At 49.4% G+C, this 25,479-nt stretch overlaps 1 protein-coding gene across 1 annotated transcript in view; it reads right to left on the reverse strand.

The window, feature by feature from the left end:
- Positions 1–2,761: 2,761 nt before the first annotated feature.
- Positions 2,762–25,479, reverse strand: part of CORO2A (coronin 2A) — a 55,633-nt gene continuing 32,915 nt past the window's right edge. The window contains exons 3-12 of the mRNA XM_004271472.4: positions 13,313–13,429; positions 10,803–10,952; positions 9,398–9,577; positions 8,546–8,662; positions 7,826–7,930; positions 7,038–7,134; positions 6,002–6,114; positions 5,586–5,676; positions 4,421–4,695; positions 2,762–3,109 (exon numbers count right to left, since the gene is read on the reverse strand). Of these exons, the coding sequence (XP_004271520.1) occupies positions 2,978–3,109; positions 4,421–4,695; positions 5,586–5,676; positions 6,002–6,114; positions 7,038–7,134; positions 7,826–7,930; positions 8,546–8,662; positions 9,398–9,577; positions 10,803–10,952; positions 13,313–13,429 (1,377 nt within the window). The 3' untranslated portion in view covers positions 2,762–2,977. The remainder of the gene's footprint in view (positions 3,110–4,420; positions 4,696–5,585; positions 5,677–6,001; positions 6,115–7,037; positions 7,135–7,825; positions 7,931–8,545; positions 8,663–9,397; positions 9,578–10,802; positions 10,953–13,312; positions 13,430–25,479) is intronic.

Here is a 25,479-nt window from a genome sequence, read left to right on the forward strand (position 1 = left end):
TGCAAAAGGTTTCATAAGAACCCTCTACTTTCATATATCGAGGGGAACCTGTCATTGGTATTTGTGAAACAAATCAAGGTAAGCTCCATGCATTAAAATGTCTAGGAAGATGTTGTTTATTATTTTGTTCCATTCTTTCCATTGCACTATTCCACATCTATTTATTTTCACTTTTTTTTTTTTTACAAAGGTACAAGGAATTTCAGAAACAATATTAAAACAATCAAACTGTTTCAGGCACGGTTTCATATGAAAAGCATAGATTGATTTCTGACTTCCTGCTTCCCTCTATGATACAATCTCAATGACTGTAGAGCTAAGGTGGATACACCCCAAAGCTCATCTCGCAGTGCTGTCTTCATTCTCAGAAAGTTCCTGAGTCAACAGTCAGGGGGTTCCTAGGGTATGGAGTAAGGAGATGAGTACACATTCCACTTGCCCTGAGCTTGAGGGCCCTGCAAATGCTGGGCGAGTTCCACTTCATCAGTCAAGAACAAAAATGTAATTTTAAAAAATGTCTTAAAAAAATATCTGATAAAAATTACCTATCCCTCTCCCTTGCTGTGAAATAATTTAAATAATTTATTGTAGATGTAAAAAAAAAAAAAAGAAGGAAAAAGAAGTTTGTTCATGGATGCCTTCGTATTGTTTTTAAGCACGAGGTCTGGGTCCCTCAGGGGTGGGGAAAGCTTGAGAAGGAAGGGATGTCTCTGTGTCGAGGAGGCATGTGGGAAGCTCTCCAGACTGGCCCCACCTCCATGCCTTGCAGCCAGTGCCTTTTGGGCTTGATGATTCTTCATTCTCTGAGGTTAGGTCTTCTCTTCTGAACTTGGGGATAATAACACCTAGCTGACCCGTATTAGAGTAGAATGTGTCAGTGATTGAGGGTGGGAGTGCTTTGTAAACTGTGACATGCTGGCCGCAAATGAGGTGGGAAAGGTAACCCCATCCAGTGGAGCTCTGCTCCCCTGACAATGCCTGGGATTTGGCCTTTGGCAAGCTTGGCAGGCCCCAGTGACTGAGTAAACCCGACAAGGAACATGGGCACCTGGTGTGTGTGGGCAAACAAGGGGACGCAGCCATGGCTCGGGGAGGGGGCAGTCGGGAGCACAGAGCCCTCACTGTGCTGCAGTCAGGGTCCCAGAGACACCCAGGACAATGCTTCTTGACTTTTTTAAGGAGTTTCTAGCATGGACTTAGAAGACAGGGTTGAAGTCCCAGATCCTGTCTGCACTCACTGTCCTCATCTTTACTGCAAATAGGTACAGAGGGACTAGCCCAGCGGGTCTCTGTCCTCTCTGTATTGCAGAATTACCTGGGAACTTATAAAAACATACACCAAGGTCAGGCCCTACTCTGGAGATTTGGCTCCAGTTGGTCTGAGGTTGGGCCTGGGTATCTGTATTTCCTGAAGGCTCCCAAGGGGATTCTAAGGGGATTCTAAGGGTATTCTAGCCTGGGTTGAAACCTACCAGGCTAGGTGGCCTCCTGCAGTTCCCATCTTAGCTCCAGGATCGCCCTGTGCAATGGACAAACTCATCGTCTGCATAGCCTTGGTAAAGAGGGGCACATTTAACTTCCAACATTCCCCGTCTCTAGCTGGGTTGTTGTACTGACCACTGAGAAGGAGAGAACCTTAGAGAAAGGGCTCAGAATACAGATTCACAAAGGAGGGACACAGAAAAACTCTCAGGCTGGAAGGGAAGTCAGGGCCATCTGGTCCCGCTTCCTTGCCTAGTACAGTCATCCTTCTCCAGAAACCCTCATGGCTGGGCAGCCATGGGGCTCTGCCGGCACACTTCCAGGCTGGGTCTCCCTACCTCCTGGGGACCTCTTCTATTACTTTGGGCTGAAATCTGCCTACATCATCCTGGAGGAGGCAGGCTCTGCGACCTCAGGGCTTTGGTGGTGGCAGTCAGTAGCCATGGGCACCACTCTGCTGTCTGCATCCCCACATAAGGGATAGTGTCTACCCATATTCAGCTGATTCTGGTTGAAGAGAGAGAGGATGGCCTCCCGTCTGTGTTCTACAATTAGGCTGAACCCTGACTTACTTCCCTGAAGTTAAACTTCCTCTGCCTCTTTGTCAACGTCTTTGGAGTTCCTGCAGCAAACCCAGATCATCACCCTACAAGTAGTTTTCCTTAGGTCAAGGCCAACGTTTCTTATCTCAGGTGGCAGATCCTATAGAGGGCAGTGCATTCCAGGGTCCCCCTTGTTCAGATGGAGAAAGTGAGACCAGAGAGGTAATGATTTGCAAGAGGTCACTGAGCAACTCAGGGGCACAGCTGAGGCCAGAACCAACAGATTCCTGCCTTGTGGGCTGAGAACTGCACATCTGCTGCATCATAAACCGCAGAAAGGCAGACCCAGGAGACCAGGAGCTCAGCCCAGCCCGGCCATGAACTCTCTGGGGACCTTGATTACTTGCCTCTCTCTGGGCCTCAGTTTCTTCACCTGTAAAATAAGGAAGTTGGGCCACGTCACTGGTTTTCAAACTTCTAATATTTTTTTAGTAGCAGAATTATGTATTCCATAGAAGCTAATATACAAAACAGAAAGAAGGGGAGCTGACTGGTAGGAATGGAGGCGGGGGCGGGCACAGCCCTCCTGACTTAGCCTTCCCCCCTTGCTATGGACCACAGTTTGAAAACCACAGGAAGGTTCACCTCCTAGGACCTTCCAGCTCTAACTTTCTACAATGTTCTTCCCCTTGAGAAGTTACCGTGGACCCTTCAAAACAATTAAACAGAAGGCAAGGTATCATCTAAAAAGAGTCAATTCAGACACTGTTGTTTCAAGAAGGCAAATAGAAAATCGGCACCAGGTCCCACTGGAATCTTTCCGCGACCAAGAGTTTCATCTCTGGTAAAAAATACAGAAATAGTGGCTGTTCTCAGGGGACCTGTGGTTTGGTTCCGGACCTCCCCGTGAGCCGAGTGGTGTCCCTGAGGGCGAGGAGGGCAGAGGACCCTGCTCAGAGCCTCTCTGAGCCCATCCGCAAGTTTTTGATCTCCAGTTCCAATTGTTTGGCCTGGACCTCACGCTGGGTCACCAGCTCCCGGAGCCTTCGGATCTCATCTTGTTGCCGATAGAACATCTGCAGCAGCTGGGAAAGCACAGAGCAGAGGGGAAGGTCACCTGGGTGTCCTGGGGTCAGGACACCAGCAGAAAGCATTAAACATTGCCCCTTTTTGACTCAGAAAGGTGGGTGATTACATTTACGTGGCTGAGGCCTGAGGGGACAGCCATGTCATAGATCTTTTACAAAAACCTAGTTTTCTTCACCCAATTAATGAAAATCAAAAAGTCTTGACGTTTCAGACATTTTTTGCCTCCTTAGATTCCCCCATGGGTAGAGCAAAGGATACTTAGCCCTGAAGTCTTGGAGATTGGAGTTTTCACCACCGCTAAACTATGTGACCTCAGGCAGTTTACTTACCCTCTCTGAACTTCAATTTCCTCCTCTGGAAACTGGGGATCAGAAAACTAACCTCAGCATTATTATAACTGTTGCCACTGTATAGAATGGTACTAGATGTTGGGTGTCCCCCCTAAGGATTTCGTTATTCCACTGGGTGCTAACAACACCCCTCCGAGGGTGGTAGTATTAGTACCCCCACTCCACCACTGTGGAAACTGAAGCTGAGAGATTCAGCCATGCAGCGGAACTACTAAGCCCATGCGCCACAACTACTGAGCCTGCACTCTAGAGCCCGCGAGCCACAACTACTGAGCCCATGCACCACAACTACTGAAGCCCCCGCACCTAGAGCCCGTGCTCCACAAGAGAAGCCACAGCAATGAGAAGCCTGCACACCGCAACTCGCCCCCGCTCGCCACAACTAGAGAAAGCCCGCGCACAGCAACGAAGACCCAACGCAGCCAAAAATAAATAAATAAATAAACAAATTTATTTTAAAAAAGAGAGAGAGATTCAGCCCCCGCGTCCAAGGTCCTAGAAGTAGCGCTCAGTAGAGCCAGGATCAGAATCCCTCTGTGAGACCCCAACCCCTGTGTTCTTAGCTGCTACACGCGCCCAGGGCTGTTGAGAAAATACAGTCAGATGATATATTGAAGTGTCTACCTACCCAGGGCGTGGCACACAGTAGGCACTTAACAAATGTTGACTCTGAGCGCACAGAAAATCCTAGAGCATCAGAAGTGCAAAGGACTTTACTACCTACCAAGTCAAACCCTCGGCATTTTACAGATGGTTCCCTACCACCTGTAAGTAAACCCACCATCTTGACACGCAGATGGTGCTCATGACGTGTTTGTGAGTGAATCAGCAAAGTGGGTTAAGGGGCTAGGCCAGGCCACACAGCTGGTTATTTTCCTTGCCCCTCACTTTCTGCCGCCCCCAGCTGCTCACAGCTGCTCCCCTCCCTTGGCAGGCCTACCCCACCCTCGTTCGCACCTCGTTCTCTGTCTTTGGTGGGGGACATTCGAAGATGTCAAAGCCATTTGTGAACCAAGTTTTCTTCTCCTCCAGTCTGTGTTCTGCCACCCACCGTGGCGCCCTCTCCTCCAGCAGGGAGAGGGGCCTCCTTCCATCTTCTGCAGCCAGCTTTTCTGTCTGGTTGAAGAGGCGAGGCGAGGTGTGGGGCCTGGGCTTGGAGGGGGGTCTCTCTGGGGTCAGAGGCTGGGGGCTCAGCAGCTCGGAGCCAGGCCTAAGGGACATCAGGACTGGCCCTGGGAGGGAAGCAAAGGGCTGGGTGAGGACTGAGTGCCCCTGAGCAGGTGGGCATGGGGGGCACTGACACACGCAGACACACACAAGCCACACGGAGACACAGAGATACACATGACACGTGTGGGCGATATGGCTACACGCAGACAGGCACAAACCCACAGACCAGGGCAAGCAGAGTGCAAATACACACTCGTGTGATTATCTAAGCGAGGCTTGGTTTGTAGGGACTGCCCCAGAATACCGCGGGCCCCTCGCGCCTGCACTGCACTCTGCCGTCTACCAGTTCATGAATTCTCCCAACACCCCAAGAAGCAGGGGAGGCAGGCAACATGGCTACAATGAGGAAACCGAGCCCAGAAAGGAGCGAGACTGTCTAAGGGTTACACATAAAAGGGAGGGGGTGGCATGCAGCTCCGGGGGCTGCAGCAGGGGTGGGAGCACACACTGCCTCCCCCTGCGCAGGCCCTTATGTTGACAGGCCAGGGAGGGAGAGTCAGGGCAGGCAGAGTGGGCAGAAGGGCCCGGGCGGGGGCTGCTGCCTAGAGGGTTTCTGGGGTCAAAGAGTAATTGCAGAGGTGGCGGGAGGATGGGCATGGGGCATCCAGCTGAGACTCTCCCGTCACTCTGCACAGCCCAGAATTTAAAGACGTTTTCCCTGGAGCAAAATCCCTTGATTCGGAGGGAGTTTCCTGAGCCACTTGGGACAAGCCCCTCCCTTCCTGGACCCATATGCGACCATCCTAACCACTGGGAACCGACTGTCAAGGACCAGTCCTCTGGGGTTACGGGAGGACACAAATACCAGCCAAACCCCTCTCAGCTACTTGGGGCCACTGGACGCTCCGTTGTCCCCCACATTCAGCCGAGGCCTTTTCTCTGCCTTCCTCACCTTTATTCATCCCACTGAGCCACTCCTGGGCCGTCAGAGACGGCTGGGCACCTGCCGTGGGCGGGTAGATGTCCTCTTGGTAGGATTCCGACTGCAGGAGAAGTCAGGACAGTGAGAGCGGGGATGGTGGGGGAGGGCCCTTAGAGATCCAGGGGTGCAGACTCCCCCCAACCCCTGTGAGTTGAGGAAACTGAAGCCCAGAGAGCAAAGGGATGTGTCCAACGTCACAGAGCAACTCAAGAGCAGAGGTGGGAGGGACAGTGTGGTGACCACGAGAAAGGCTTCCCCTTGAGGAGGGGCCATCAGCCTCCCTGTTGCTCCCCCAGGGGCGTGGGCTCCAGGCTCCAGGTCCCGGGGTCCTTCTTCTCCAGGAGGGGTTCCCTACCTCCCTCGGAGACGGCTCACACCACCCTTACCCGCCGGGGTACAATCATGGATATGGGCTCAATGAGGCTTTTGGTTGTAATCAGCTTGTAGAAGCGGAAGATCTCACAGGAGGACACGTCGAGACCTCTCTTTGGCATAACACCTGTGGGGAGATGACCAAGGAGGGCCAAGAGATTCCTCAGGGTGGGCTGGGGCCCCGGGGACCCAGGGTGAGTGGCAAAGCCAGGCTGAACACCTGGAAGTGAACAGAGACCAGCCTCTTTCCACTATCCTTCCCTTAACAAACAGTCCTACATTGGACCAGGTCCCGAGCTGGGGAAATGAGGTTGAAATCCTCAGACTTTCTCCCCTACCTTCAAGGATTTTAGCTAAACTTTTACAGAAAGTGTGCTCTGCTCAAGGCCCTCCATCACCCTCCCCATAGCTCCCAACCCAGATGCTCTTATTAGAGCAATGCCAGCTTTCCTTTGATTATTAGTGTTAGCATACTATCTTTCTCCACCTTCACTTTTTTTTTTTGGTCGTGCAGCGTGGCCTGCGGGATCTTAGTTTCCCGACCAGGGATTGAACCCGTGCCCCCTGCAGTGGAAGCACGGAGTCTTAACCACTGGACCGCCAGGGAAGTACCTCCATCTTTACTTTTAATCTAGCTGTGTCTTTATATATAAGTGGGTTTCCTGTAGAGGGCATATAGTTGCATCCTGTTTTGTTTTGTTTTGTCTTGAATCCCTAAACACACTTAAAAAGTAGGACCTCTCTTAGGTCAGTGTTCCCCAACTCCTTGCTACTGCTGTAACTGCTTAACTTTCAGCTAGAACACCTTCATCCTCTCCCCATGCTGTGCTCTGCTTCCCTTTTGGCTCTTCAAGTCTTGCCTCCTCCAGTAAGCCCTCCCGGACTTCTTCCTGTGTGCTCCCAGAGAACCTCCCACATACCTCAACTAGAGCTCCCATGACTCAGAGCGTTGACCCGCTGTCTCCCTCCCCAATGAGGGGCCCTCTAGGGCGAGGCCTGACTCATCCCCGTCTCCCCAGGCCCCAAGTGGCCTCAGTGTCCCGCACTCACCGATCCCCTTCTGTGGATTATAGGAGCGGTACTCGGTCAGGTAGTTCAGGTGAGGTTTGTCAGTGCTGACCTCATAGTAGCGGATGTTCCCGTCTCCCTGTGGAGGGGAGGGCACCGCTCAGAGCCGGGCCCCATCAGCCCCCCACCTGGTCCCCACTGCCACACAGCAGAAACCTGGAGAGGACTGTGAGTGAAGAGCTGGCAGAGCCGCCTCTCACAAGGGCAGAGCAGAGGACTGCCACCAAGGCAGCAGGGCACCAAGGCACCTCATTTTAACACTTAGTCCCCACAACCATGACCCAAAGCCCACACAGATGCCTCCAAGGCAGAGGCTCTGGGAGCACAGGCCTGAACCCCACTCCCATCTGAGAGCCACACACCAAGGTCAGAAGTGGGGTTCCTGAGACCCTGGGGCATTTCTGGTTGTCACTGTCATAATGACTGGGGGGGGGGAGGTGGGTGCTGCTCCTGGCATTGGTGGGTAGGGGCCAGGGATGCCAAGTACAAGATAGTCTTACCCAGTGAAGACCTGTTCTGCCTCAAATTTGAAGGTGCCCCTGACAGAAAACACCGACTGGTCCCTCCTTATCTGGACCCAGAACTTGGGAGGGACTAGCTCAGGGTGTCAGGCAAAGCCCTGGTCCCAGGTGTTCTTGTGGAGCCAGGAAGGTGAGAGAGGGGCGAGGCTCACCACAGGGGGAGAGTATCTAGCCACTCCTGCCTGTCCCTGCCCCTGTCCCGTACCCCAACGGCACCAGGCCGCCACCTCCCTCCCGTGTCAGACTGACCTTCCCCACCACGTAGAGCATGTTGGTGTCCGAGTCATAGAACGGAAACAGCACGCCTGAGGAGCCGTCGAGGTCCTCCTCTGCGAGAGGCACAGAGAGGTCATCCTGCAAGGGAAGGGAGACCAGGAGGGCCTATGGGTCACTCATGGAGTGCCCCTTGGTGGTGCTAAGAATTCCTGTCACAGGGCTGTGTGTGTGTGTGTGTGTGTGTGTGTGTGTGAGAGAGAGAGAGAGAGAGAGAGAGAGAGACCACCTCCTTTTCCCTTGCTAGCATTTTACCTTTAACGAATCATTTCTCATACACATGATGTCATTCCAGCCCCCCTCCTCCTGTTTTATATCTACTATAATGCAAGGAGATTCAGACAGAGAGGAAGCGATCTGTCGAACTCCGGCCAAGTGCTCCTTGAAATCAATACTACTTGGCCTGGTCTTCTTCCCCATCCCCACCCCCACCCACCTTGAACAGGCAGCTCCTCTTGCCCACACACCTCCCTATTTCACTCTAAGGGCTTGCTCCAGCTGTTCCCTCCGCCTAGAAGGCCCTTTCCTTCTCCTGCCCTCCCCCCCACCTCCAAGTCCCGATCCCAAACTCAGCCACCTCCCCTCCCCCACGTCGAGGCTTCTCCTGGGTCCTGACCCCTCCCCTTCCTTGAACAACAAGATGCACAAGGTGTGGCGCTGGTGAGGGGCGCTGGTGGGGCTGCTTGGGAGACTCACCTGGTCCCACAGGGCTATCTGCCGGTTGTTCCATCGGGATGTGCCCGTGGACAGCAGCTTCTTCAGGTTCCCCAGAAATAGCACTTTGTTGGCCCGGTGCCCCTTATAGCTGGCTTCCTGGAGGGACATGTGTGGTCAGGGACACCCTGTCTTTGCTTATGCTGCTGCTCCGCCTGGAATGCCTTCTTTTCTCATCCCAGCTCTGCCTGGAGAATCCTTCCAGAGGCACCACCTCCAGGAAGCCTTCCTGGGTCTCTCCCATCTACATAAAGTCTCTCCCACTATTTTTGTTGAGAGTTCTTTCTCTGAGCTAGGACAGAGGTAAACTTCGGCCCAGCTCCATGTTTTTGCTAAAAGATTATTATTGAGCATCCACTATATGCAAGGCATAGAGCTGGGTGGCCACTGTCACCTGGGATATCTCATTTAACCCTCCCAGAGGAAGGATTAATGGCCCATTGTTGCAGATGAGAAAATAGATGCTCAGAGATCAGAAAGTGCTTGTCTAAGGTCACACAGTGGATAACAGTGGTGCCCTGAGGTTTCTTGACCCCATGTCATGCCTCCTGACAGAGGTGAGGCACAATGACAAGCTTTGGAGTTAGACCAGGTTCCAGTCCCAGCTTTCAATGTGAGCAAGTCCCTTAGCCTCTCTTCAGCCTCAGTTTTCTCATCTGAAAAATGGGTATGACATATTCTACACCCCCCCAACAGATGGGGATAAACACGCATGAAGGCTTGGCCAGAACATTAACATCATTACTGCCCTGTTCTCAGACCTCCCCCACCCTGCCATGCCCACTCCACTCCTTGCTCGTCTGACCCCAAGCCAGACCCCAGCCCAGCACTGACCTGGAGGACGGCCCCTGCTCGGGGGTCGAGAACCCGAATCTTGCGGTCTTTACAGGTAGTGGCCAGCAGGCTGCCGTTGGTGTTGAAGGACATGGAGAGGATCACGTCTTGGTGACAGTTAATTGTCTTCACGGGGCTCATGATTACAGCCTCCTTTGTATCCAGGTTCCAGACCATCACCTGCATGGCAGAGAGCCGGCTCTGAGCACAGTGCATCCCCCCGAGCCCCGCCCTGGCCTCCACAGTCACGCGCCAGCCAGGCTGCAGTGAAACACGGTATCCCCGGGAGGGAAGCCACAGATGGCAGTTTGGCCAAGAGGCCTTGGGTGGGAGGATGGGTCTGCTGGCTGAAGCTGCCACGTGGCAGGAGGGGGAAGTGGGGAGTCAGGCTATCTGGCAGTGAAAAGAAAACGCCATCTGCTTGGAGCAATGAAACATCCATGCTGGGAGGACCCCAGGGGACCAGATAGTCCAGGGGGTTTCAAACAGTCATTAGCAACAGTTTCTACCACACAGATAACAAGGGCTGCCATGTTTAGCTACACAGGCTGTGCACTGCACAGCTCCAGGGCAACCCATTCCCGTAGTCTATAATGCGAATAGCGCCCCCTGGAGTTGTGTACAGATAAACTGTACAACCATAAGCAGTAGCACACCCTACATAAATAGATAATAGAGCACTTCTGATCAGAACGGGGTAAAGGACCTGTCAACCACTCCCATCCCACATCAACCCCATTTGTGTGCAGACTGAGAAACTGAGGCCCAGAGAAGACAAGGGACTTTCCCAGGTCATACTGCAAGTCAGGGACGGAGTGGGAATAGAATCTAGGTCTCCTCTACTGTGAATTTTCCCAATCCACAGGGCCCACAGCTTGCTAGCTTTGAAATCAATGGAGCAGGGGGAGGCATCTCTGGGCAGGGTCCAGCCCATCCCCTCCAGAAAGACTAATGGATTGAATAGTGTCTCCACCACCCTCCCGCCCCCACCAAAGTCATATCTACCTGGGACCTCAGAATGGGACCTTATTTGGAAACAGGGTCTTTGCGGGTGTAATGCGTTACAGTGAGGTCATACTGGATTTGGGTGGGCCCTACATGCAATGACTGGTGTCCTTGTATGAAGAGGAGGGGATGTATAGATACACAAGAGAAGAGGGCAGCAGACAGAGGCGGACTGGACTGATGCAGCTACAAACCAAGGAATGCTTGGAGCCACGAGAACCTAGAAGAGGCGCAGAGGGACTTTTCCCTAGAGACTTCGGAGAAAGCATGGCTCTCTCCTAACACCTTGATGTTGGATTTCTGGCCTCCGGAACCATGTGGGAATACATTTCTGTTGTCTTAACCCACCAAGTTTGGTCATATGTCAGGGTAGCCTTAGGAAACTAATACACAGACCCACCTTGTAGTCATAGCCGGAGCTGAAGAGGATACTGGCAGCTGTGGGGTGCCACTCCACCAGGCCCACTCTGCGGGCGTGGCCCACCAGCTCCTTCTTGCAGACCGTGAGGTTCTTTGCCAGCAGCTGCTTGGGGATGTCCCAGATTTTAATCTGTCAGGGAAGACACGGTCCAAGGGAAGGGTTAGCTGGGGTCACCTTGGCCGTCCACGACCCTGAGCCGCAGAACTGGCAGTGCTCAGCAGACAGTCCGGGGGAGCTCTCTCTGTGTCTACCTCTCACTCAATGGAGAGGCAGCTGGGGCCCCTCAGGGAGACAGGCGCTTTGCCAAGGTCCTCCAGCCCAAGCAGGGGCTGGAGATGAGCCTAGGCTTCTGGTAATCTTTGCCATTCTTAGCGATCTGAGGCAGTGGGTGAGCGGATGGGCCACAGGCCTGATTCCCAGGCTGAATGTCAGAGCACACCTGCCTCTCAGCCTAGAATGCCCCTCAAAGTACAGTGCTCTACCCCCTCCTGGTCCCCAAGGCTCAGGGTAGAGCTTCAAATGCCAGGAGAAAGGGTCTATGCTATCTCCTCAGGGAGCTAGGGAGCCAGCGCAGCCTCTGGAGCAGGACAGGGCAGGGATAACCCCCAACCACTTCCGTTACAGGGGCCCCCTTGGATGGCCCGGAAGAGGAAGACTAAAGGCCAGAAGGCAGGGTTGGATGGGGTCACAGGCCTGTATTCCACAGTGAGGGCCTGGGAGGAGGGGCTGGGGCTTCCTTCCAGAGCAGTGTTGTTGAGGATGGAAGGGGCTTACATGGTAGAAAGTCATTTCCCCATCACAGAGGCATACAAACGGAGGAACAGAGGATGCTACAAAGGGTGACAGAGCCCAGGCCGGTGTTGACTTAACGTCCCTTATTGTCCTGCAGGGCTCTCAGGCCCCTATGTGGTTGTATGTCCTCTTTCTCTTAGGATCTATGGGCTTTCAGGTAGACTTCACTTTTAATTCAGCATTTATTTCCTGGTCATCCTGGATTTAAAACCGGAAAGCCAACCTCACAATAGTGCCAGGCTCCAGATGGATGGAGTCTGGTCAGGGCTGTTACCAAACAGAACTGGACCTGGCTGGAGGACAGACTCTGGGCAGGCCTGTTTGGTAGAAACAGACACCGTCCCTCAGAGCTAGAGGGTCATCCCTGCCACTCCCAATAGTTGTGTCCACTCCTCCTGCCCCCGGGGCAACTGGGAAGGGACGGGTGATGAGGCTAGCTAGGAATTTAATAAAGACCTTGAAGGGAGCCTTCAAAGCAGGCCTGAAAGGGCAGGTATTCCAGGAGTGAACACAGAGTCAGATACTCGATATCCTGTCAGAAGCCCTACACTCATTGGAGACAAGGTCAGTTCTCACAGGGCCCAGCTGTCCCTTTGGTGAAGCCATATCGGCAGACACTGTCCTTTATGTTCCTCAGCAACCCTCATATGGAAAATGACACAAGTCCTCTTAGAACTTTCTACCTGCTTCTCTCTATGAACGGGTCTGTTTCCTTTGATCAGACAGTGAGGCTATTTCCTTTTTTTGCCTTGGCTGCCAGGCAGCTCCAAGCTAAGCCTGGAATTCAATAGCTGCAACCCTCCATAGTTAAATTCCTCCATCTGTGGCTGCTGCTCTTTAGGGAAGTGGAACAGCTCAGTGGAAAAAGATTGGGCTCTGGAATCAGGCCCTTGTGTGGCTCTGCCTCCACAAACTGTGTGACCTTGGGCAAATTGCCACATTTCTCAGATCCTCAGCTTCTGCATCAGAAAAACATCCTACCTTGTGGGGTTGCTGGGAAGACTGAGTGAAATGATATGTGTAATGAGAGTCAGGAACACAATGGGCTCACAATAAAGGGTAACTATGACTTTCATCCTTATTTCAATCATGTGATCATATCTGTGTCTTTTGTTTTAAGCCATACCTGCTGAGTTTTAGAAGTAGGCAGAGAATACATTATAAATAACACCAAACATTGTGGAGTCAGGGACTGTGATCCTGGTACAGAACAGGGGCTCAAAAAGTTGGTGGGACTGAAGCTTTTGGGATGGTTTTGGTGTTCACATTCATCTAAGGCTCCCACTCTTATCCTTTTAAATCTTCCCTCCCCACTGTCTATGAGATTATGTAGCACAATATTTTCAGGCCACAGTAAAAATGCCCTTCACAGCATTTTACAGTTCCCCCAAAAGATGGGCTTTCGCACTGGGAAATGAATCTCACTGGGTTTTCATTAGATGGTTGGGAGCTATTATGCTCATTTTATAGATGGGGGAACTGAGGCCCATAGAGAGGAGGGGTGGTACCCCGAGTCCCACGGAGCCCAGAGCTTCTCTTCCTCAATCTAACTTACCCCTTCCGCACACAGTGACCTCACCTCGTGAAGGATGAAGGAATCAGGAACGTCAGAGCTGAGTCTAGACACCATGCCGTCTCCCTCTGCCCCAGTCCCACTCCTCTCGGGAAAGGGAAACGCCTCACGCACTGACACTCACCGTGGCATCTTCAGAACAGGAGGCGATCTCAAAATCATTGAAAGGGTTCCATTTGACGTCTAAGACGTTCCCTCTGTGCCCGCAGACCTTTGGGTAGTGGGGGTCCAACTTTCCCGTCTGTAAAACAGTACCCAGGAAGGTTGGGGAGGGAGGGGGCTAATTCCACTTTAGCACCTGGAGGGTCCCTCGGGCAGCAATCACCGAGTAGATAAGAAAACGTACGGGGCAGAACTGGGAGTGAATCTAGGACTTACCACTAACCCCTGTGTGATCCTGGGGGAGTCACGGCACTTCTCTGAGCCTCAGTATCCTCCTCAGTAAAATAGAGGCGATGATAGGTATTTCAGAGCATTCATGTGAGGATCATAGGAGACGAGGTGTGGGAAGGGTCTAGCACAGTGCCTAGCACAGGGTAGGTGTTCAGTAAAAGGATGTTTCCCTTCATATACTGCTGGTGGGAATGCAAAAATGGTGCAGCCACTGTGGAAAACAGTCTGGCAGCTCCTCAAAAGGTTACACAGAGTTAGTACATGACCCCGTAATTCTACTCCTAGGTATAGCCTCAAGAGAAGTAAAAACATAGGTCTACAAAAAGACTTGTACACCAATGTTCACAGCAGCATTATTCATAATAGCCAAAAGGTGGAAACAATCCACATGTCCATCAATGGATAAATGGATATCTGAAATGCAGTATATTCGCACGATGAAATATTATTCAGTCAAAGAAGGGAATGAAGTACTGACACATGCTTTGACGTGGGTGAACCTTGAAAACATCATGCTAAGTGGAAGAAGCCAGACATAAAAGGCCACATACCGCATGATTCCACTAGATGATGTACCGGATGTAGTTTCACTGCTTGAGCAAATGAACACACCCCCTGGTACCTGGAATTCAGAACCCTGAATAATGATATGAAAAAATCCAGAATAGGGGGAATTCCCTGGCAGTCCAGTGGTTAGGACTCAGCGCTTTCACGGCCGAGAGCCTGGGTTCAATCCCTGGCTAGGCAACTAGGATCCCACAGGCCATGCAGTGGGGGGACAGGGGTGGGCGGTGGGATCCAGAATAGGTAAATCCATAAAGACTGAAAGCAGAGCAGTGGTTGCCTAGGGCTGGGGGGAGGGGGCAATGGGGAGTGACTGCTAATGGGTGTGGGGTTTCTGGGGGTGATAAAATCATTTTCAAATTAGGGGTGATGGTTACACAACCACGTGAACATCTAAAACTCATGGAATTGTACACTTAAGTGGTGAATTTTGTGGTATGTGAGTTATACTTCAATTAAAAAGAAAGAGCATTTTCTTCCCTTCCCCTCTTTCCTGCTGAGAATTCCTGTCCAGGTGATAGGAGGACACACAGTTTTCACAGCTCAGGCTACACAGCCCTGAAGCTGAGATTTCCTGGGCCATGGGACAACTACACCAGTTCAGCCACAGAAACCAGCAGCTGGCAGGGACCAACACACACATTTTACACACCACACTGCACTGCCCTGGCAGGACAGGGACCAGGACCAGGCCCTCTGCCTGCCAACGCAGGCACCGCCACATCCACTAGCCAGCCTCAGGTTCTGCAGCCCACCCACCGGAAGGCTCCACTTTTATATCTAAGTGAGGGAGAAAGTGGAGAAGAAAACTGGCCAACACCCACCTATTCACCACATCTTTACGAGGAACCTAGGGGACGGGCCCTATGCGAGGTGCTGGGTGAACATAAGACGTAGTACTTGACTTCACAGAACTAACTGTCTCATGATATTTAAAAATTAATTTTGAAGAACAGAGAGAGCTCAGGGAATACCCACAGTCTCTCCTTCCCTCACCTCCCGAACTCTGCAGAGACCACTGCACTCTTGTGGGACGTCCTGAGACCGTGCCCAAGGGAGATGAAGCAAAGACCAGTGATGGTCCCTGGCCTTGCTTACTAGGGCAGCAAAGCAGGGAGCTGCTGTGAGAACAGACACAGGACACCCCTGTTCACCCCTGGTAAACTAGAGGACAGACAACTGAGACTCTGGTTCACGGCGGTTTTATGCATGCATCTCAGTAGCTCTGCAAACAGGCTGTGGTCCCGGGCTCCCCTTCAGAAGTACTCTGCCCAATTCCGATCTTGCCCCTCGGGAAAGGGAAACCTCACCCTAGACTGGATCCCTTCCTGGAGGGGGAACGCTATAAAGCACATTATTTGACCAACTGGAATGTGAATGGTGGATTAAAGTATTGTTGCAACGTTAAACTGAGTGAATTTGACAATGTCCTGCGGTTACCTAAGAGAATATTCCTATTTTTAGGAAACACACAAGTATTTAGGGATAAAGAGCAAAGATGTATGTAACTTACCCTCAAAGGGTTCAGAAAAAAGAATACTTTCACATACACATTCAGAGAGAGAGAGAGAGAGAAAATAAAGGAAAGACTTTGGACTTGTGTCATTTCATAATGATGTGTGAGGAGGTGAGCAAAAGTTCCATTTCTTTTGGATGGGTCTGGCTTCTCCATGGATAGAGAAAATGAGCCCCTGGGCAGGGAAGAGAGCCTCTGTACATTGTCTGCCTCAGACCTGGAGGTGCCTGAGAGCCATGCCTGGCTCTGATGGGCGCTCCTCCCAGGCCTCTAAGAGCAGAGGCCCCAGCCCCACACAGCTTCTCTTCCTTCTCAGCAAGCAAGGGATGGCTGCTCCTCCCCAGAGGCTGGCAGGCTCTGTGTCTAAAAGGGTTTGTGTGGAGGACTGACATTAACAGACATTAGCCAGTCGGATGGGCTATTGACCGGGCTGCTAAAAGCCCTGTCAGGGCAGGGACATTTATAATTAGGAGGCCACTGCTGCCTTTCAGCCCATTAGGCCAGCAGTCAGCCAGGGACAGGCCTCTGATTTACGGGGGTGCAGGCTCTAAATCAGAGGAGATACACCCGCCCTCCTTGTAGACCCCAGGCAGCTGCTCAGCCTGGAGAGACGCCACCTCTGAGTCTCTGAGGGGCCGCCCTGGGGCAGACGGAGTGAATGGGACTGTAGGACCCATAAGACAGAGCCAGGTGGGTGGAGGACCTCAGTTGCCAGGATGGGAGAGGCTGTAGGGCTATTGTTGTGACCTCTAGGGCTCACAGGGAGCCGGCTGTCCCCAGAACAGCATCAGAGTCATGGCCTCGGGAGACCCTCCCCACAGCCCAGGTGGACACGGGAGGCAGAAGTAGGCTGCACAGTGTAGAAGAGGTTAGGCAGGCAGGCTGATCTGGCTTCCTGGGTTTGAATCCCTGCTACAGCACTTACTGCTGTGTGATCTGGGGCAAGTGACCTCAGCTCTCTGTGCCTCAGTTTCTTCATCTACAAAATGGCAACAGTAGTAGAATCTCCTAGGGTGGGTATGAGGATTAAATGAGTTCATACACATAAAGTGCTTAAGACTCTGCCTCGGGAATCCCTGGCGGTCCAGTGGTTAGGACTCAGCGCTTTCACTGCTGGGGCCTGGGTTCGATCCCTGGTCGGGGAACTAAGATCCGCGCAGCACGGCCAAATGAAAAAAATAAAAAAAGAAAAAAAAAGAAAAAGACTCTGCCTGGTACATGGTAAGCTCTCAGGAAATTCACCAGTTTAAGTTCATCAGAACTCACACATTTATTAATTGTGATAATAATTAATCACAATTACCCAGTTTTATTGTTGCTCAGTATGTTTCAGAGGGGCCCAGGGGTGTACTTAGTGTGAGGCCAAGCTTCCATGGGCGGCTCCTATCACTTCCTACACAACTGATGGGCAATGGCTCCAGGGGGGCCCTCAGTGAATAAATTGATGTCTTGATGGTATTCCCACTGACGGACTCAAGAACATTATCACATCTATAAGGAACAGGTTTGCAAGTATTTTCTTCAGGAATCATAATTTAGGGAGTCATTTATGTGCCAGGCCCTGTGTTAGGGGCTCTGCTAATATTATTTGATTTACCTCCAACCACCCCAGGAAGTAGTGCAAAAATCCCCATTGATAATGCAGAAGCTGGGGGTCGGAAGGGTTGACAATCAGAGCCACTCCACCCACGGCAGAACCATGAGAACTGGGAAAGCTTCCTCTCATTCTTGGTCTGCCTCTTGCTATCCTCAAACCATAGGTATCATCAGCATCATGGAGGCCTTTCACTGAGGACCTACTATGTGCCAGGTCCTATGACGCGTGCAAGTGGTGGCAAAAGGTGAATTACTCATGGTCCATGCCCTGCAGGAGCCTCCAATCTGTGGAGGTGACAGGATGTAGTGTACTCAGGGCTCACAGAGAGAAACAGAGGCAGAAGAAAGGCCCTGGGGGGATTAATCAAAGAAGGCTTCCTGGAGGAGGAGGCCTTTCAATTGGGCCTTAAAGAAAGGGAGACTTTGACCAGGCTATGGTGAAGGGGAGGCATTTCAAGCCAGAAAGGCTGGGCCTTAGGTAGGTTTTAAGCAGAGAGGATGCTAAAGCAGACAGCAGGGAAGGTACATTGATGGGTAGGACAGTAGAGGAGGTCAGAGAAGAGGGGAGAGGCTGTGGGCATGGAGACAGTCACCCTGCACAGAGAGAGATGCCCATGGAGAGATGGACAAGTGGACAGATGAGTCATGTCCTAACTAGAGGGGGTGAGACTTAGCCAGAGGGCTCCCCAGAAGAGACAGTTGAGCAGGGGAAAGATGACAGGAGTGTTCCCTAATCCTGCGAACACACGTGCTGCTAAAATGCAAATCATGTTCCCAGGAAGCTTTAGGGCAGAGCGTCATTCATCAGCCCTCCCCTCACATACACAGATGAGCATGGGGAATGTTCACCATAGAACCCCACACCCAGGGCTGGAAGTGGTGAACTGCAGAGGCTATCTGGTAACCCTGCTTGGTTACCTCCAGAGATGGGAAGCTCACTTCCTCCCTAGCTGGTTTATTCCACTTTTAGACCTTGCTGAACTGTGAGAAAGCGCTTCTTACTCGGAGCCTGGTGTAGCGTCCCTGTGGCCCTCCCTGCTTCCCTCACTCTCCATTTCTGGTTCTAGCTCTGTCTTTCGGGACCCCATAGATACCCCTACTCCCATCCCACTCCCCCGGCCCCAAGGCCAGCTCCTTGATATTTGAAGGCAGAGGACCCATTCCTTGAACATGTTCTTTTCCAGGCTTAATAGACCCCTAGAACTGGAAGAGACTTTCCCCCCAAATAAAAAAGTAAAATCGACTAGCCTATATCCTGCATTTCTAGAAGGGGAACCTGAGTGTGGAGGGGACAGGTGTATGCTGTGGAAGGCTCTAAGGTTCAAAACGTCAGCTGGGATGGGGATGAAGGATTTTGATGAGCAAGTCAGGACTTTGTGTGCAGGCAATGGGGGGTCCTGGGAGGTGTTTAGGCAAGGGAGTGACATGGTCTGACATAGGCTTTAAGAAGGGTCCAGCTGGCCTCTAAGAGCACAGCAGTGAAGTGCTCCCCTAACCCCTGCTCCCAGGCACCTGTTCGCCATGTGTCAGGCCCATGCCCAACTCTGGCCTGGTCCACTCCCAGTGATGCTGCAGGGCACACCCCCAGGGCTCTGCCTGCTCTTGCTGGCATTCCTCCCGACCTCCACACCTCACAGCAAAGTCCACCTCCCACTCTGATGCAGTGGGTCTGCTGTAGGCCGGGCGCCAGGGTCCAGAGCCCAACCTGGCATGTCCCCAGGCTCAGGGCGGGCCTGTCCCCAGACCTTCCCACCGTGCCTTTGTTCCCAGAGCACAGCCCTTGGTTGCCTAGGCTGCAAGAGCCACCCTGCAAGGGGCTCACCCTGGGCCTCAGCGTGCAAGAGGAAAGGACTGCGGAGTCACTCCCCTCGGGACACCTGACAGCACCTCGGACAGCCTGGCCCTTCTGAGAATAACTTCTGGGACATGGTGGTGAGGCCAGGCACCTTCCAATCCTTCTTTCCAATAAAGAACTAGCTAGCTTGTCTCTTCCTTCCTTCCTTTACTAACACTCTCTGTGCCCGGATGGGACTTAATCCCTGGTAACTGACAAGGAGCCAATGTAAACCAGAGGTAAACCTCAGGAGTGCAGGTCAGCTGAATGAGAGTGGGGCCCAAGACCATGCCCAGGTCTGGGTCCTCACCCTTCCTGCTCAGGGTCCTTCAGGCAGTCAGCTCCCTGAGCCTCAGCATTCTCATCTGTACGATGGAGCAATACTTCCTAGAAAATGAGCTAATAAAGGCACAGCATAAGCCCTGTCCCCGCTGACTACATGAAAAAGGGCCCGCAGGCCTATCTGCCCAGGTAAGCACTGCATGATGGGACCAGCATGTGTGTCCTTTCCCTCTCTCAGCCTCTCCCCCCTGTTCCGTCACACTGGATGTGGTTACTTAAGAAAATGCCAACCAAATGCAATGCGTGGACCTTTCTTGATCCTAATTCAAACAAACCAGGTGCAAAGAGGCACTTATGAGGCGGTCAAAGGCATTTTTACGTAACAGGCAATCGGTTGGCACAGGAGATATTGTTGATGCTGTGATCCTAGCATTGTGGATATGTCAGAAAATGTTACTATTTTTTAGAATTGCAAACTGAACTTTGTGGGGGTAAAATGACAAACTGTCCAGGATTTGCTTTAAAAAAAAACTTCAGAGGGGACTTCCCTGACGGTCCAGTGATTAAGACTTCGCCTTTCAATGCAGGGGGTGCAGGTCTGATCCCTGGTCGGGGAGCTGAGATCCCACATGCCTCACGGCCAAAAAAACCAAAACATAAAACAGAAGCACTATTGTAACAAACTCAATAAGGACTTTAAAAATGGTCCACATCAAAAAAAAAAATCTTAAAAAACAAACAAACAAACCTTCAGGGGAAAAAGGGGGATGGATGAAGCAAGAGTGGCAAAGTCTTCAAGATTCTAGAATCTGAGTATGAAGAGTTCATTATATGTTTTTAACCTACCTTGGGTTTGAAAGTTTTTCCTAATGATAAAAGAGAACTAGAATAAAAAGAAAAAAAAAAGAACTAGAATAGAGCCTAGCTGCTGAAAATGTAGTTTGTAAACCAGCAGCACTGGCATCACCTGGGAATAGAGATGCCAGATTTAGCAAATAAAAATAGAGGATACCTAGTAAAATTTGAATTTCAGATAAACAGCAAAGAACTTTTTAGAAGTATGTTCCATGTAATATTTTGCTTATGCTATAAAAATATTTGTGAAAATATCCTGGCAGTTTCTTATAAAACTGAACATATAACTACTTTATGATGCAGGGAGATTGCACTCCTAGGCATTTATCCCAGAAAAATGAACTTACTTATGTTCACACAGAAACCTGTACACACAAATGAAACTTCAGTTCCACAAGAGATCATTCCTGTGTATTGAAGTATGTTTTCTAATTAATATTTTTATATTGCTATGTTTATTCTACTTCTTGAATTGATTCCTTTTAGGTATAAATTCTCTTCCTTCTCCCCTCTGATGTTTTGTTAGTGATATTCATGATACAATAAATTCAAATAATATTTAAAAAAGAAATAAAAAGAAACCTGTACACAAATGTTTATAGCAGCTTCATTCCTAACAGCTCCAAACTGGAAACAGTCCAGATGGCCTTCAACAGAGAATGGTTCGACAAACTGTGTGCAACCACACCACAGAATACTACTCAGCAATAAAAAAGAATGATCAGTTGATACACACAACAACCTCGATGAATCTCCAGAGAATTGTACTGAGTAAAAGAAGTCAAGTGCAAAAGGCTACATACTGTATGGTTCTATTTGTATGACATTCTTAAAATGGCAAAAGTATAGAAATGGAGAACAGATTTGTTCAATTGATGAAAATTTATAAGCGCCAACTGTGTGTGCCCAAAAGGTGATATATGGGTAAGCAAAGTACTAGTTCTTCCCCCCTTACCCCCCATTGCAAGTACATTAGGAGGTGCTACCAGAAAAACACAAATGACTCTAATTCAAAGTACTCAGGGCATGATATCCTAAGAAAGGAATGTGCTGTAGAATATGTCATAAAAAGGAGAATGCTGTGGACATTTGGGGGAGGGATAAAAAGTGGCTATTCATGAACATGGTACATATCTCCATTTACTTAGGGCATCTTCAATATTAGTCTTTCAATGATCCTATGTAATTTTCTTCTAGTAAGTCTTTTTTTAAAAAATTAATTTATTTTATTTATTTATTTTTGGCTGCATTGGGTCAATGTTGCTGCACGCAGGCTTTCTCTAGTTACGGCGAGTGGGGGCTACTCTTCGTTGCAGTGCGTGGGCTTCTCACTGTGGTGGCTTCTCTTGGTGCAGAGCACAGGCTCTAGGCACGCGGGCTTCAGTAGTTGTGGCACGTGGGCTCAGCAGTTGTGGCTCACGGGCTCTAGAGCACAGGCTCAGTAGTTGTGGCACATGGGCTTAGTTGCTCCACAGCATGTGGGATCTTCCTGGACCAGGGCTCGAACTTGTGTCCCCTGCATTGGCAGGCGGATTCTTAACCACTGTACCACCAGGGAAGCCCTTTCCTAGTAAGTCTTGCTCATTTATTCCTAGGTATTCACACTTCTCTTATTCTACTGAAAATATTTACATTTTCTAAGCACTCTTGGTATGTAAAAATGCAATTCATTTTTGTATTCTCATTTTTTATCCAGCCACCTTCCAAACACTCATTTTCCTTTTTTTTTTTGCATACAGTTTATTTTGACAATCAAGATATGGCACAGTTCCCTCACCCCCCAAAATACTTCCTGCTGCCAACCCTTCCTCAACTCCAGCCACCGGCAACTAGTGGTCTGTTTTCCATCCCCATAGTTTTGCCTTTTCCAGAATGTCACATAAATAGATGCATACATATTTGCCCTTTTAAGTCTAGCTTCTTTTACTTAGCATGATGCATCTGAGATTCATCCTTGTTGTTGTGTCACTAGTTGTTCATTTTTTTTTGGAATTTTTAAATTTAATTTTTTTTTCTACATCAGGTTCTTATTAGTTATCTATTTTATACATATTAGTGTATATATGTCAATCCTAATCTCCCAATTCATCCCACCACCACCTCGCCTGCCACTTTCCCCCCTTGGTGTCCATACGTTTGTTCTCTACATCTGTGTCTCTATTTCTGCCCTGCAAACTGGTTCATCTGTACCATTTTTCTAGGTTCCACATATATGCGTTAATATATGATATTTTTCTCTTTCTGACTTACTTCACTCTGTATGACAGTCTCTAGATCCATCCACGTCTCAACAAATGACTCAATTTCGTTCCTTTTTTTTTTTTTTTTTGCAGTACGCGGGCCTCTCACTGTTGTGGCCTCTCCCATTGTGGAGCACAGGCTCCGGACGTGCAGGCTCAGTGGCCATGGCTCACGGGGCCAGCCGCTCCGTGGCATGTGGGATCTTCCCGGACCGGGGCATGAACCCGCATCCCCTGCATCGGCAGGCGGACTCTCAACCACTGCGCCACCAGGGAAGCCCAATTTCATTCCTTTTTATGGCTGAATAATATTCCATTGTACATATGTACCACAACTTCTTTATCTGTTTGTCTGTTGATGGGCATTTAGGTTGCTTCCAGGACCTGGCTATTGTAAATAGTGCTGCAATGAACATTGGGGTGCATGTGTCTTTTTGAATTATGGTTTTCTCTGGGTATATGCTCAGTAGTGGGATTGCTGGGTCATATGGTAATTCTACTTCTGGTTTTTTAAGGAACCTCCATACTGTTCTCCATAGTGGCTGTATCAATTTACATTCCCACCAACAGTGCAAGAGGGTTCCCTTTTCTCCACACCCTCTCCAGCATTTGTTGTTTGTAGATTTTCTGATGAGGCCCATTCTAACTGGTGTGAGGTGATACCTCATTGTAGTTTTGATTTGCATTTCTCTAATAATTAGTGATGTTGAGCAGCTTTTCATGTGCTTCTTGACCATCTGTTTGTCTTCTTTGGAGAAATGTCTATTTAGGTCTTCTGCCCATTTTTGGATTGGGTTGTTTGTTTTTTTAATATTGAGCTGCATGAGCTGTTTATATATTTTGGAGATTAATCCTTTGTCCGTTGATTTATTTGCAAATATTTTCTCCCATTCTGAGGGTTGTCTTTTTGTCTTGTTTGTAGTTTCCTTTGCAAAAGGTTTTAAGTTTCATTAGGTCCCGTTTGTTTATTTTTGGTTTTATTTCCATTACTCTAGAAGGTGGATCAAAAAAGATCTTGCTGTGATTTATGTCAAAGAGTGTTCTTCCTATGTTTTCCTCTAAGAGTTTTTTTGCGGTACGCGGGCCTCTCACCGCTGTGGCCTCTCCCATTGCGGAGTACACGCTCCAGACGCGCAGGCCCAGTGGCCATGGCTCACGGGGCCCAGCCGCTCCGCGGCACGTGGGATCCTCCCGGATCGGGGCACGAACCCGCGTCCCCGGCATCGGTAGGCAGACTCCCAACCCCTGCACCACCAGGGAAGCCCCTCTAAGAGTTTTATAGTGTCTGGTCTCACATTTAGGTCTCTAATCCATTTTTTTTTCTTTTTGCAGTATGCGGGCCTCTCACTGTTGCGGCCTCTCCCGTTGCGGAGCACAGGCTCCAGACACGCAGGCTCAGCGGCCATGGCTCATGGGCCCAGCCTCTCCATGGCATGTGGGATCTTCCCGGACCAGGGCACGAACCCGTGTCCCCTGCAACGGCAGGCAGACTCTCAACCTCTGCGCCACCAGGGAAGCCCTCTAATCCATTTTGAGTTTATTTTTGTGTATGGTGTTAGGGAGTGTTCTAATTTCATTCTTTTACATGTAACTGTCCAGTTTTCCCAGCACCACGTATTGAAGAGACTGTCTTTTCTCCATTGTATATCCTTGCCTCCTTTGTCATAGATTAGTTGACCATAGGTGCGAGGGTCTATCTCTGGGCTTTCTATCCTATTCCATTGATCTATATTTCTGTTTTTGTGCCAGTACCATATTGTCTTGATTACTGTAGCTTTGTAGTATAGTCTGAAGTCAGGGAGTCTGATTCCTCCAGCTCCATTTTTTTCCCTCAAGACTGCTCTGGCTATTTGGGGTCTTTTGTGTCTCCATACAAATTTTAAGATTTTTTGTTCTAGCTCTGTAAAAAAAATGCCACTGGTAATTTGATAGGGATTGTATTGAATCTGTAGATTGCTTTGGGTAGTATAGTCATTTTCACAATATTGATTCTTCCAATCCAAGAACATGGTATATCTCTCTATCTGTTGGTATCATCTTTAATTTCTTTCATCAGTGTCTTATAGTTTTCTGAGTACAGGTCTTTTACCTCCTTAGGTAGGTTTATTCCTAGGTATTTTATTCTTTTTGTTGCAGTGGTGAATGGGATTGTTTCCTTTATTTCTCTTTCTGATCTTTCGTTGTTAGCGTATAGGAATGCAAGAGATTTCTGTGCATTAACTTTGTATCCTGCAACTTTATACCAAATTCATTGATTAGCTCTAATAGTTTTCTGGTGGCATCTTTAGGATTCTCTATGTATAGTATCATATTATCTGCAGACAGTGAATTTTACTTCTACTTTTCCAATTTGTATTCATTTCATTTCTTTTTCTTCTCTGATGGCCGTGGCTAGGACTTCCAAAACTATGTTGAATAATAGTGGCGAGAGTGGACATCCTTGTCTTGTTCCTCATCTTAGAGGAAATGCTTTCAGTTTTTCACCATTGAGAATGATGTTTGCTGTGGGTTTGTCATATATGGCCTTTATTATGTTGAGGTAGGTTCTATGACCACTTTCTGGAGAGTTTTTATCATAAATGGGTGTTGAATTTTGTCAAAAGCTTTTTCTGCATCTATTGAGATGATCATATGGTTTTTATTCTTCAATTTGTTAGTATGGTGTATCACACTGACTGATTTGCATATATTGAAGAATCCTTGCATTCCTGGGGTAAATCCCACTTGATCATGATGTATGATCCTTTTAATGTGTTGATGGATTCTGTTTGCTAGTATTTTGTTGAGGATTTTTGCATCTATATTCATCAGTGATATTGGTCTGTAATTTTCTTTTTTTGTAGTATCTTTGTCTGGTTTTGGTATCAGGGTGATGGTGGCCTCATAGAATGAGTCTGGGAGTGCCAAACACTCATTTTTCTAATTATTTGACTCTACTTTCTTTTGGTTTTCTATGTAGACAATCACATCAGTAAACAATGTGGTTTTACCTCTTCCTTTTCAATCCTTAT

This window comes from Orcinus orca, chromosome 6 (assembly GCF_937001465.1).
Source record: "Orcinus orca chromosome 6, mOrcOrc1.1, whole genome shotgun sequence".
Lineage (NCBI taxonomy): Eukaryota > Metazoa > Chordata > Mammalia > Artiodactyla > Delphinidae > Orcinus > Orcinus orca.